Raw genomic sequence first — 14,990 nt, forward strand, 5'->3', positions numbered from 1 at the left:
AGTGAAGGAAACTTAAGTACATATAATTCTATTTCTCTCATTTCCTTCATGAGGAAACTGGCTACATAAAATTGGAATGACGTCCAAACTCTCACAGCAAAGGAAACATCAGAAGCAGAATTTGAACTTTGCCTCCAAAAGCAGAATTCTTTCCAAGGAATGACATTTAGCATCAAAGGGCAGTAGAGAGGTGCAAAAACAGTTACAAAATAATCCGGAAATTTACTGTGACCAATTAAGTCACAAGGAATGATGAGGAAATATAAAAATGAAGTGACATAGGAAATGTCAATGTCACAGAAGAGATGAATGACTCCATTAGATGGATTAGTCATGTGGTCATAATGAGGAATAGACAGCTTACTCTATTAGTAATCTTGCAATTGGAGAAAACTTCTGGGAGGCTAGAGAGAAAGGAACCCAGGTTGGGCAGGCTGGGATGGATTGTTCCTTACATCTCTGAAAGAAATAGCTCTGTCACTGTCATTGTATATCCATTAGAACATTAGAGAATTCTTACAGACATAAATAATAAATAATAAAACTTCTTCAAGGTTACTTAACTGTGACTCTGGCCAGCCATGTAGGGAAATGTCTGAGTTTCACTTTTTTTAAAGAATGTAATTTTGTTACTTTCAAAATTCATGTCAACTAAGTATTATCAAAGGGAATCCTTTATTAAATAGGGAGGCAATATGACATAATAGGTAGAAAGTTGACCTCTGAGTCTGGAAAAATTGGGTTCAAGTCACAGCTTTCAATTATAAAATATTTCACAACCTCTTGGCCCCAAACTATCTTTCTAGCCTCATTGTAAATTCTTTTCCACATTCAAAATCTAAGCAAATCTTGTTTCTCACTATTCCTTGTGCATTAAACACCAGCTCTTGGATTCATCCTCCATGCCTCTTCAACTCAAAATTGCATCTCTCTCTTCTCTCTCTCTCTCTCTCTCTCTCTCTCTCTCTCTCTCTCTCTCTCTCTCTCTCTCTCTCTCTCTCTCTCTCTCTCTCTCTCTCTCTCTCTCTCTCTCTTTCTCCTCTCTCCTTGCCTCCCTTTTCATCAAGGATTACCTTATTTCATTCCCCTTAATTACCAGTGTTTTAAATGTCTTCACTCCCTAACTGCCTTGTATTTCATTACTCACTAACATTCTTCTATTTGTTTTCTATTCTGTTCTTGTTTATCTATAAAATTGCTTTCTCTCCCATTAGAATGTAAGCCTCTTAAGACAAGTAATGTTTCATTCTTAAAACCCGCTGTACCCAGCACATTGCCTGGCACAGAGTAAATGTTTATTAAATGCCTGATTGGCACAGAATGTGGTGCTGGGCCACTCACTTTACTTTTTATGCCTAGGAATTACCTAAGATCATATTTTGCAGACAAGATGCAGATGAGCATTGGAAGAAGTCACGATCATAATTCCACTCCCACCCCATTGCAAGAATTATTTATAAATGCCAAAATAAATAACTAAAAAAAATTGTATCACATGCAATGGTGTGTCCTTGAAAACAATTGGTTCCTTTAAAAAGGGAAATATTGCCCTTAATTTGTTTCCACTGTTTAGAAATAATTCCTCTCATCATTGCCAGAACCAAGAAAATTCAGCCTCAACCCTGTGGTTTAAATGATCTCAAATTCTTATTCTGTGAATCTTAATTAATGAAATTCTATTACATAGTCAAAATTAGATATAAGTAAAAGAATAGAGGATATTTCTTTTATTTCCTTGGCACTTCAAACATTGCATTTATGAAACATGGCAGCGTTCTATGTATGAGAAGCTTAGTGGTCAGAAATGTGATAGAAGGTAAAGGAGAGGAATTTAAGCTTTTGGATATTAAGCCCTCTAAGCCCATCGCCTACATGGAGCTTGCCATAAGAAATGCTGATGCTTTGCTAAGCTGTAAGCATAGTGATTCAGGTGTCTCTAATCTAACATAGCTTTTGGTGTAAATGTACAATATCCTATAAGATTGGGAAAGATACAGGCTTAGCTGTCACTGGAAACACAAGATAGGTGTGTTTTGTTTATTCTGAACCATGTTAAGGTCTTTCATTGTTTAAAAAAAAAAAGAAAGATTTTCTGAGCTCACAATAACTTATGCCATATGGAGTTTATGGTTCAAGACATAAATACTCAAAGCTCAGAGGAGAGGCTGCTAGGAGCAGACCTATGTCAAAGATAAAATGACTGAGGCAGATATCACGGGAGAGATTGCTCAGAGCAATGAAGATGATCTAGCAACACTTTCTCTTGATTTCTTAGCCTAGAATCCCTTTCAGTGTAAAACCTGCATTAAAAAGGATCATTCTTCACAAACCTGCCTGTGGGATAGTTGGTCACTTCCAGTGGCTTGATTGTAAAATATTACAGACAAGTAATAGAATCTCTATAAAATTCTAAGAAATTCTAGGTGACCTGGGAAGAAAGTCTAGATTTCAACATTTTCACAGTCTCACCTTTTTCTCTTCTTTTCTCTTTCTTTTTTCTATCTCTCCCTCCCTCTTGCTTTCTCTTTTTTCTTCTCTCTCTCACATTCTTTCTTTTTCTCGTTTCTGTTTCTCTATCCCTTTCTCTTTTTTGCCTTTCTCAGAGGGTTTATTTTCTAAAAAGAATGGATACCTTTCTGATACAAATATTTCACCTAAAATGTAACACTTTGTAGGCATATGTATTCTAGTTGGATGGATGTAGGATGGAGATTGATGATTCGATTTATTGTACATTAGTCACTTAATTCAATGTCATCTTAAATACAAAATATGATGGTTTCAAGTGAAATTGGATTTTTTTTACAGGATGTCCACATTAATATTTACATTTTAGGTTTAGTATTTTTAATAATAATTAGAGAAAAGGGGACATTTCCAGAAAATACAGTTTAAGAGTTCTAAAGTACTAAAGGGAAAGGAGAGAGAAAAGGAAGTATGGGCTTTAAATATGGGGTGACTTCAGATGCTGATTCTTCTGCTTACCACTTATGTGACACTGGATAAATCACTTAGACTCTCTGTGCCTCGGTTTCCATATCTGTAATTTAGAGAACTCTTTCCACCTACAGATTTATGACCTATATATTTCCGAGCTTTACCAGTGTTAAAGGAATAGGCTGCAATTTCATTGACATGAGGAACTCTTACTTTTTTTCAGATCAGAGCTCTCTTCACAATTTAAAGATTTAGCCTATTTGGTGAAAGCTGTAGTTAATCACATCTCTGCAGTTTCCTGAGGAAACTATACCCAGTAACATTAAAATCTGGATAAATAGACTTTTATAATTTTTGATGGTGATTGTGCGGTTCTTTCCTCTATTAGCTGTTCAGTTGTTTTGGTCTTCTTTAATTATTTGTGATCCAATTTGAAGGGTTTTTATTTTATTTTATTTTTTTTTGACAAAAATACTAGAGAGTTCTGTCATTTCCTTCTCCAGCTCATTTTACAGATAAGGCAACTGAGGCAAACAGGGTTAAATGATTTTGCCCAGGGTCACACAGCTGAGTCCAGATATGAACTCAGGTAGTTGAGTCTTCCTGGCTTCAGGCCCAGCACGCTTATCAATGTGCCACCTAGCTACCTTCCCTCTCTCCATATATTTTCAACTAGAAAAATACTGCCTAGAAGTGGATATTTTTATGGTTTTATATATGTGACTCTTCATAGATGCAGATTTTAGTAGCAACCATAATGTTTTTCTGTAGCTTCTCCTGCTTTCCTTACCTCCGTCCCCACCCCACCCCAAAATATTAATGTGTAATCAACTCTGTGATAAGCCTGGATGAAAGTAAATAGGCTTAATATTCACAGGATAGCTCTACTATTGGACCGGTAATTGAAGCTTTGCCAGTTTTATAGAAGCTGCCCAACAAGGTGCTATTTCGTAATGAGACTTGGAAGAAAGAAGAGTTGTTGTTTTTTTTTTTTTTTTCCTTACTTCACTTGTGAACAATCAGGAGACTTTCAGACAAAGAAAAGCATGTCAAGATTATTCAACAAGTGCCATTCTTTTAATCTTGATGAATGGACACACATGATTTAGGAGAAGTAATGAGCAAAGTAACCCATCCTTCTTGCTGTAACTCCTAAAGAAAATGGTGGTACATTGGTAAAACCCTTCTTAGCAATTTGCAACTTTGGATTATTAGCATGAATGAAGGAAAGCTTCTGTCCAGATAAAAATGACTTTACAAATGGAGTGGTTCCTTTTATTTTCACCAAACCATTAAAGCAGATATTTTGATGAAGGGTGGCTCTTGGAAGCCATGAGAAGAAGGATTGCTCCAGAACCAGGGATATCACTCAGAATTCATTGGAAGGAGCCAATAAGGCTGAGCGGGTCATGACAGGGAAGTTATGACTTATGTATTTCTGAAGTTAATATTCTCTATGCCTGCCTTCATTTCTTATAAATGCTACATCCCCAGGTAAAAGGAGCTAGAAATCTTGTGGCAGAATTTTGCCCAAATGTAAAACAGACATTCTCTGTCTTTCTGTCTGTATCTATGTCTATATTTGTCTCTCTGACTTTCTTTCTCTGTCTCTCTGTCTCTGTCTTTTGTCACTTTTCTCTGACTCTGTCTGTCTCTGTCTCTCTGTCTCTGTCTCTCTCTGTCTCTCTCTCTCTATCTCTCTTTCTCTATGTCTCTGTCTGTCTGTCTCTCTGTCTGTCTCTATCTTTCTCTGTTTGTCTCTCTCTCTCTCTTTCTCTATGTCTCTCTCTGTTTGTCTCTCTGTATCTTTCTGTCTCTCTCTCCCCCCTTACTCTCCTCTCTCACACATATATACACATATACATTTGCAATGTATATATCAAATAGTATAATATATGAAGTTAGCTATGGGGCATATGTATAAAGCAGTTTGCCTGGAATAGAAGATGGATACCTGCCTTAGAACTGGTAATGTCTGACTTCAAATCCTGTTTCTGACCTATGGTCTCTGTGACTCTGGGCAAGTCACTTACATTTTCCATGCCTCAGAAGATACTTTAAGATCTTGCATTGTAGAGCAAATAGCAATCTGCATAGGCAGAGGGAATTCTTTGTTCATGAGCTTTCTATATAAATAAAATATGTCTGATTCAAAAGTACACAAAAATTCATAGATGGAAATGTATTAACATTAGCAATAGTGAACATTTGTAAATTACCTAGTACATGCAGGCACTGTGCTAAGTAAGAGCTTTACACATTTTATCTGTTGATCTTCACAATAACTCTGGAAAGGAGATGCTATCATTGATCCCATTTTACAGATGAGGAAAATGAGGCAGACAACAGTTAAAGGATCCATCAAGTTCATAGAATTAGTATCTGAACCTGGATTTGGACTCAGATCTTCCTGAACCCATTCGGCTGCTCTATGTATTATATTATCTTTGTGGATATAGAGATACCTATAGACATATGTTTATATAACAGAAAATTGATATTGCGTAGATACCTCTTTTCTTCTACAAACACTTAATAGTTTTAGAACTGCTTATTTACATAACAGGATATTATACCTGTCTCCTGTTATTACCTGCATATACCTGGAAAGGAATCAGAATCTGTTTCTTAATTTAAAAAACAAACACACACACACACACACACACACACACACACACACACACACACACACACACCAAAAAAAAAAAAAAAAAAAAAAGGTAAAGTTTTGATATCAGAGGAAGGCAGGAGGGAAGGGCAGAGAGAAGTAAGAACAAAATAATCTTTTAAAAAAAATCAGTCAAGAATAAGACAAGCTTTTATTTTCTTATCGTATTACTCTCCTTGTTTTTTTTCATGTGTTTATGTCAACACATCAAAAGTACTTGTCAAGAGCATTAATTTTAACCATGATACAAATTCCAGGAAAAAAATAATTTATCAAACACATAGATTCACATGGAGAATCTTTTATGGGTGCTATCCCCATACCATGCACATGTATATGTGAATGTAAGCATGTGCTTGTCCGTGTGTGTTTGTGTGTGTGTTTGTGTGTATGTGTATTTGTGTGTGTGTGTGTGCATCCATCCATTTTCCTCCCCCAATCCCCAATGATCATCTGTTTTTTATATTGTATTATGTTATTGTAGGACGGTATCTCCAGACAAAGCTATAAAGTACTAATTCTCCCCCCTTTAATTTTGGTTATTTTGACTGCAGACAGTACCGCAGGGACACCAGCAATATCAACAACCACCACCACCGTGGAAATTCGAAAGAGCAGCGTTATGACAACAGAGATCACCTCAAAAGTGGAAAAGACCCCCACCATTGCCACCCCTGGCAACAACAGCACATGTCCTTCTGCGGAGACTGAGGAAGAGAAGGCCAAACGGCTCCTGTATTGTTCGCTATGCAAGGTTGCTGTCAACTCGGCCTCCCAGCTGGAGGCACATAACAGTGGTGAGATGTGGCAATTTCTGTTCTGTCTCAACAGCTCTGCAATTATCTTTCTCAGAATAGATTAGGTCCTTTGGTGGCAGGGGACAGAAAGGTGAAAGAAAACTGGCAATTACAGAGGATTGATTAACCATTAAAGAATAAAAATGACAAGAGCGATGTTACATATGGAAAGGGAGGAATGCTGGTGCTTTGCTATATTGTTGTTATTGCTGTTGCATTGTTTTTGTTTTTTGCATCAAATTCAACTTTTGGAGGTGGTGCATCATAAAAAGTTATCTTGATGTCCTGCACCAACCTAAAAGTGTTCTTAAAGTTTTCCTTATCAAAATTTACAAATAAAATTATAAATAAAAAAATAAAATTTAAAAAAAAAAAGGTTTCCTTATCTTAGGATAACCTCCTGATTTGGGGAAAACCAACCCTGCTTCTTTCTGAATTGTTGGCTATTTATCTTAGGCTGAGTCTATATGGCTTAGAAGAATTATTTTAAAAGCCCATTTATATTAATTTAGTTTTTTTTTCCTTTTTTTGAGAACTGATGAGTTACCTGTGAATGTTAAGGAGACTTTCAATCTTGTACCTTAAGACAATCTACCATCAGTGTGTCTCAATATATAGATGAGGATAGAAAGATCATGCTTTAAACTTGTCTCTCCCCTTTCCAGTCCCCCAAAACAAAATTATAGCGTAGGGTTAACAGTGTTATGAAAAAAAGAAATCATGTAGAATTAATTCATACTGCTATGTGATTGACTGATAGTTTCCTTAACATCTCCCAGAATCATAGAATCTAGATCAGGAGTCTGGAGAGAGCACAGATTTAACTCTACTTGTCATTTTTAGCAGATGAAATGACAAAGACTAATGAGGTTAAATTATTTACCCAAGATCACATAGATAGCAAGCCTGAGCATTGAGATTTTCACCCATATTCCCCAACTCTAGAAATAGCACTTTTTCCATTGGATGACATCACAAAAATAAATCTTGGTTCATCCAAATGAATTTCTAGTCAGGGCAGTGTGACATGCAAAGGAACAAATGTAGGCAGTGTGGTGTAATCTACTTTTTTTTTAGCATAATAATGATTACCTGGGGTAAACCAGGAGTACAAAGCTTGTTGTGGTGGTTCAATAATTTCAGTTTACCCAACTTTTGGGACTCTATCTGGAATTTTCTTGGCAGAGATATTGGGGTGATTTGCCTCTTTTCCAGCTCATTTTATAGATGAGGAAATTGAAGCAAGCAGGGTTAAGTGACTTGCCCAGGGTCACACAGCTAGGATGTATTGGAAGCCAGAGTTGAACTCAGGAAGATGAATCTTTCAGGCTACAGAACTGTTGTTCTATCCACTGCACAACTTAGCTGCCTCATATAGTAGATAATGACCCAGTGTAATGCTAAATGTCTTGAATATGGAATCGTAAGATCTGGATTTCAATCATTACTTTTCTGTATATATATCTAATAAGTCACTTCCCATCACCTGATCTTAACTTCTTTATCTTTATAATGAGAGAGTTAGACAAAATAGCTTCTACTTCTGAATCAAAGATTTCATATTCTAATTAAATATATTATTTCCATATCGTTCTACCATGGTCATTTAGAACTACCCCACAGTGATATCTTGAGCAAGTTTCTCATCTCTTTTGGCGGTAGTTTTCCCATATGTAAGGTGGTGGTAGATTAGGTGGCCTTTGAGTTTCCCCTAAATCTCAATCCATTATTCTGTATTTCTTCCTAATATGTTTCCCTGTCCCATTCTAAAATAATCATACAGCATTTTGCCTTAAATTGTGAGACGAAATCTTTCCAGCAGCACATTTTCTGCATTATCATATAAAAGCTGGGATATGCTGGCCATAATTACAACGAGAAAGGGATCCTTAATGATACTGGTATAAACCCAAGATTTAATAGAACAACTTTTTGCTGAAAGAAAGGTGCCAAGTCCATCGGCATATACCAGCTATTGACTTTGAAAATCTAACACAGCTAATTGCCCAGGGAGACCAATTCTTTTAGCCCTTATCTGCCTTCTACATGTGAAGTTCTATTAGAATTCACTGAGAGTTCATGGGTTCAGGAGCAGAGATGCACAGAGAAAATTTGGCCCTGAGTCAAAATCTATACTCTACAGATGCATGGTATACATTCTTGTTGCACCAAAGAAACTGAAAGATAAAAAAAAAAAAATTGGAATTTCAATTATTTTTCAAGAAGACTGAACCATTCACTACTCCAACACGATAACATTAATTTTAGGGAGAAGATCAATTCACCCAGCCATATTCTGAGCAGATAAATAAATTGTGTTCTTTGAACCTGAAGTTAATTTCTAAAGGAAATAGGAATCAATCTCCAATTTTACTCTGCAAAATGTGATTCAGAAACAAATAAGAAAAGCCAGTTGCTTTGGCTCTGGCTCTTAAGATTGAGGGAGCTTAAAATGGGAACTGATTTTGGCTTAGGGGACTCTGGGTGAGGAAACTACTGTTAATGGAGTTCAGCAATTCCCCAGTAACTTAAAGGCTTCGAGTTATGATTTGAATCCTGACAAGTTAAGTTGGATATATAGGCAGTAGGGACTGGAGGTGAGGTCAGATTTTCCTGACTCTAAGGATAGTACTCCATTAATTCCTCAAGCTGTTCTGGGTGAGAAATGAGGATATTTCAGAGTTGTTCTTGAAGATATATTACTGACTTTGTTTCCTTAACCTTAAAAGAGTGATCAATTCATGAATGAACAAACATTTGTTAAGTACACACTAAGCATTAGGAATACATGCTAAAAACTGAGACTGTTCCTGCCCTCAAACAGCTTATACTCATCAGGGATAATAATATATCCTTGAATTTCTTCCAAAGGTTTTCAGGAATGATGAAAACCATTTTTCATATTTTATCTAAAACAATAGCAATGTATCAGGTCTACTTCCTTCCTTCTGATGGATTCTATATGTTTCGTTAATATTTCTTTTATTGCCATTCATTTCAAACTGAAAGGAGATCTCATTAATTTGGGCTGCAAGAAATTGTTTTCTGGCATAAACTTGGATAAAATCTTGACTGAAATAGCTTTAGCATCTTATCTGTGAAGAAAGCTTTGCTAAGCAAATTAATGGAATAAGTAACAAGTCTGGAGAACTGCAAAGAACAGAGAACAAACAGTTTTCAAGTGTTTAAGGAAACCTTCTGTTTATTTGTCAATAGATATTATTCAATAAGACCCAAATTCAATTCATGCCTTATAGATTGACCATGTGACCCTGGACATGTCATCCAGTCTTTCAGTCTCAGTTTCTTCATTTAGTAAAATTAAAATAATAAAAGCACCTAGTTCTAGGGTTATTATAAGAATCAAATAAGATAATATATGGGAAATGCTTTGTAAATATTAAAGTGCTATGAAAATACTAGCTATTATATGCTAATTATAAACCATTTTTATCTTTTCTTTAAAGGAATGCCTTTTCTCCCTTTCCCTTCCCCCCAAAATATGTTTTCCCCCACACCTGGAAGACATTTCCTGCTTTTCTTTAATGACTGAAATTCTTTTTTTCTATTTCCAAGCCCCAACAATAAAACTTACTGAAATTTCCCTGAGAGTGACCTTTCCCTCTTTGATTTCTTCTGGACTTCTTCTTTGTCCCATACCTTTCCACTTTGTATCATAACTTATCTATCCACATATGATCACTTCTATTGGATTATAAATTTCTGGTCTATCATTTTTCATCAGTGCACAGAGTACTCAGTTTACCTCAATGAACATTGTAGGCATTTCATAAATACTAATTGACTATTACTTAATAAATATTTGTTTAAATTTAAGATTCATGTTATTATGGATGCAGGCAGCTCCCAGAAGTCTACTTAACCAGTTAATAAACATTCATTAGATGCCCACATTGTGCCAAACAGTGTTCTACAGGACACAAAGCTGAGCGAAATATTTCTTGCCTTCAAGGAGCTTACATTCTGTGAGCAACTAAATAACTTCAACATCTATAAACACATAGAGGACACATACAAAGCCAAATCATTTAACTTTTGTTGGAAAGGCATAATAAGCTGAGGAGACTAGGAATGCCTATTTGAAAAGGTTGGCATTTAAAATGAATCCTGAAAGAAGTCAGAGTTTTTAAGAGGCAGCATGAAAGAGAGAAAATATCCCAGACATGGCAGATAAGTATGGATGGACACCAAGAGGAGAGATGTCATACAATGGAGAGGAAAGATAGCACCCATACTGCAGGGATATGTCACATGGAATCGTTCTATTGTACAATAATAGGGGCAGAATGGTGTCTTCTTCCTGGTGACAATAGACCAAGTAGGTGGGAGGGAGAAAGAAGAATTTGTCCCTCCCACTTCTAATACAGTCAGCTCCTGATTTTCCAAATTACTTTTCCACCTTCACTTTGTGTAATCCACAGCACCATATGCTTTCTTCCCCCTTTAGAATGTAAGCTCCTTGAAACAGGGATTGTCTTTCCTTGTATTTATATTTCCAGTGTTTAGCACAATTATGAGATATAATAAGTATTTAATAAATTTTTATCTAATCTTCCCCTCCCATTGGCTATATTAGCATTTTGTTTTAGAAAGCATTCTGAAACCAAAGTTTGCCATGAATACTTTAACATCTCCCTTTCTACATTAATTCCAATATTACTGTTGTAATAGTAAGTAAATTATGAATAGTGCAATAAGCACATTATTAATATTGAAATTATACTATAATAAGCAGTAGTTTGCTCATCACACAATTCACATTTATAAAGCACTTAAAGATTTGCAATCTCCTCCTCTCAAGTTAGGTAGTTAAAATGTTATTATCATCTTCTTTCTAGAGATGAGAATATGGAAGCATAGCTGGTCTTAAATAATTTGCCCAGAGTTACAATCAAGAGCCTCCCTGCCTCTTGTGGAACACAATGGTCAGAGTTCCAAGTTGTGAGCCAAAAAATGATCAGCTTCCTCTAGAATTAAATGATAACTCCCCTTCTTTCACTTCTTAGGCAATATTAATGAGAAGTACTCTAATTCTAAGACATTGCTATTGGGTCCTAGCTATTGGAACAGAAGGTATTTTAGCGCAATATTTGAATTCTGGCTCTGCTATTTCACACCAGTGACTAATTTATTTGTCCTAGATTCCCCATTTATTAAATGACAGCATTGGACTAGAAGTTCTTGAAGATTCTCTCTTAGCACACATGGTAGTTAGAGCATTGCTGGCCCTGAGTCAGAATGTGAGTTCAGATACGGACTTGGACACTTATCAGCTGTTTAACCCTGAGAAAGCCATTTGGCCTCTTTCTTCCTCAAAGTCCTCATCTACCACTCAAAAGTGCTATGAGAACAAAATAAGCTAATATTTGTAAAGTATTCGGAAACCTTAAAGCACTAATGGTAATTAGCATTATTGTAATTATTGTTGCTGTTGTTGTTTTACTTTGTTTGGTACAGTGACCACCCATACCAAGTCTCTGAATATCTCAAGTAATTTTTTTTCCCCTGAGACAATTGGGGTAAAGTGACTTGACCAGGGTCACACAGCTAGAAATGATAAGTGTCTGAGAACAAATTTGAACTCAGATGCTTCTAATTTCAGGGCTGGTACTCTATCCACTGTGCCACCTAGCTGCCCCTCAAGTAAATTCTTAGGACTTAAAAGATTCAGTTTGATGAGGATTTATTAAGGGCCAATGAGATAAGCCCTGTGACTGCAAAAGCAAAATTGAAAAAAAACTTAATAAAGGAGTTTTCAAATCTATTCAAATCCTTTCAATATTTATATATGTTTACTAAATCATAGATAGATTATGATCAACAACAGCAAAAGGATTTCCCATGCTTGGATTTCCCCAATGCTGCCAACATCTTTCACTATTCTTTGTGTGTGACTTGTACCTTTTTTTTTTTTTTTTTTTTTTCACCGAGACAAAACAGCATCTGTCCCTGTGTCATGTACACAGGGCAGGAATAAAGACATTTTTTCTAAAGGATAAAGCAGAAGAAAATGGAAGCTCATCAGTAGATCAAGGCTTAGGCAGTAGGAAAGACCGGAACCTCTCATCCCATGCACAGAGTGATACTGTCCAGCCTTGGTCTATCATTTTGCCTGAGTCATTGGCAGAGACTCAGCAACTGTTGTCACCCTGATTGATGACCTTCCAGAATGACGGGGAAATTACTTTTGCCCAACGTTTAGGTGGAAAATATCTTTGGACCATTTCCCCCATTGAAGTGTGGGTTTTAAATTCCCTTACAGTGGATGGGATGGAGAGGAAGCCAGTGGAGATCAGTAATTTCAGTAAACTCTCTTTGTCTTCCCCAGGCTTTTGAAGAAACATTCCTTTAATGCCTTAGTGTGTCCTTGGAATCTGCCCATGTGCTCCCTTTTAGAGATAATCGGTTTGGGGAATTAGATATCAGAGTGATTTGGAGTCGGTTAACTTCATTGAGAGTCACTCTCTGCACTCACAGTCTGAAAACGGATGAGTTATGGCACATTATTTCTTTAACTCGGTGTTTGTGTTGCTGTCATGTTGTGATAGATGGGGTCATCTCGGTGCACTTTCAGAGACAGAGTGTGTTTTCTTCTTGAGGTCATAGTGATGCTTTGTGCCTCCTCTTCTTTCCCTTGGCTGGTGAGAGAGGAAATTAGTATTTAGACAGAGATGTTGACAGAAAACCTAGAAACTCATCAGACATAGGGAGGTCTGTCTGACTTCCGGGCCAGCTTTATATACATTATGTCTCTTTGTTGTCCCTAAATGGGAAAGTGAGAAAGGATGCTACACTCCAGCATTTAAGTCAGAGAGTTAGAGTAGGGAAACGAGCAGACTCATGGAGGCTGAGGTGACGTCATATTTTGAATGAGTAAAAACTCTGATGACCAAAGAGGAAATAATGAAAAGGGAAAGATTTAGAGTTGAAAGTCATCATCATTGCCACTAACAGTTATATAAAAACGACTTTGTGCCAGGCACTGTACTAATTCACTTTGTAATTATTAGCTCATTCAATGGGAGGTAGATGTGCGAATGTTATAGTTTTATTATAGTATAGCACGATTGCTATTGCAGTGAATTTTATAATTAAGGAAACTGGGACCAAGGTTAAATAATGTGGCTAGTGTCACACAGCTAGTACTTAATTGTCTGAGTCTGAATGAACTGAAACTCAGTGATAGATTCACCATACCAACCCCCTTCTGAATCTTAACAAGTAGCTCAACTCAAAGGAAGCTGATCCAGTTTGAGGACCAAATTATGAGCTTTAGGGCTTAAATCAATCCTTGATTTCTCCTTGTGGTTGGGCTAACTGTGAACATCTAGTCTATATTATAGACATTGTAGTTTAGATGTTTGGAAATTGAAGAATATGTTCTATTAAAATATTGTTTTTAAAAGTTTTCAATCTCCCTGATCAAGCCACCAAGACCATTAACTCACAGTGCAATTAAACTATAGTACTTTTTTTTTTTTTTTCTATATAAAATGAGTGAGGAGATGTACTTGAAGACCTCTGGGGTCTATGATCCCAATGATCTATGCATGCTACTTGATTTTTTCCTGTTTTCCTCTTGTACAGCTTTATTTTTCTAATGTCCCCTCCTCCCTAAATAACCAACCAGCCACAGCACATCAGATATAATCTTCTCATGTTCGACTCTTCTCTGACGAACAGGCCAATAAGAACAAATAGAATCTTTCCATTCTCAGCTAATTTCAGCTATTGCTATCCATTGCCAGATACTCACTTCTTTTATCTTTTACACTTATTTCTGGAACTGCAATCTTCTGGATGCTTGAAAAGGCATTGGGTTAATCTCTGGATCACCAAAATTAGATTGTTTATGAGGAACAAATGGCATGGGCTGAAAATGTTTTAAGATTTCAGAGAACAAGAGGTCAATGGTCAGTGAATCTTCATGGGTGAGATAAGATTTCAATTGGGGCTTGATTAATGCTTATTATACCCATTGAGTATACAAACCGAGTAGAATTTTGCTTTCTCAGAACACATGGTATGAATCCAACACTATATATTGAATAAGACCTTTCCATTGTGCTATTTATAGAAAAAGCACTTTTCCTGATCGTTTATTTAAAGTTAAGTAGGCTGAACTTGTACTAAATAAGCAATTAGAATAGATGCTTGGGGAATGGCAGGAGTTTTCTAAGGGCTTATTTGAATACATTAAAACATCAGTTAGTCAGTACTCAAGTACCTAGAACCATTGGGAAATTGGCTTTTTTCTCCCTTTAAAAAGTCAGAAATAGAAATTAAAAAAAAAAAAATCAAAGAGACTCAAGGTCACCCCAAACCTCCAAGTTTCCATCTTTAGAAAATGTCTAATGGAAAACAAAAGGCAAAAGCTTTAGAGACTAGCTGTACAAATCTTCATGTATAAAACCTAGCCAGTATGAGGTATAAAGCTGGGTATTTAGGACCTTCTTAGAGAGCTTGTAGGAACAAAGGTTTGAATATTACTCCTTTACCAATGGAAAAATGAAAAACCAAGTAGAATCAAACCAGAGAAGAAGCCCTTATCATACATGATCTCAAGG

The 14,990-nt window shown here is 36.3% G+C and overlaps 1 protein-coding gene across 5 annotated transcripts in view; it reads left to right on the plus strand.

The window, feature by feature from the left end:
- Window positions 1-14,990, plus strand: part of ZNF385D (zinc finger protein 385D) — a 374,854-nt gene that overhangs the window by 346,442 nt on the left and 13,422 nt on the right. For all 5 annotated transcript variants that reach the window (XM_074269009.1, XM_074269010.1, XM_074269008.1 and 2 more), the window contains one exon: window positions 6,160-6,402. In XM_074269009.1, coding sequence (XP_074125110.1) covers window positions 6,160-6,402 — 243 coding nt within the window. The remainder of the gene's footprint in view (window positions 1-6,159; window positions 6,403-14,990) is intronic.

This window comes from Sminthopsis crassicaudata, chromosome 5, assembly GCF_048593235.1.
Source record: "Sminthopsis crassicaudata isolate SCR6 chromosome 5, ASM4859323v1, whole genome shotgun sequence".
Taxonomy (NCBI): Eukaryota; Metazoa; Chordata; class Mammalia; order Dasyuromorphia; family Dasyuridae; genus Sminthopsis; species Sminthopsis crassicaudata.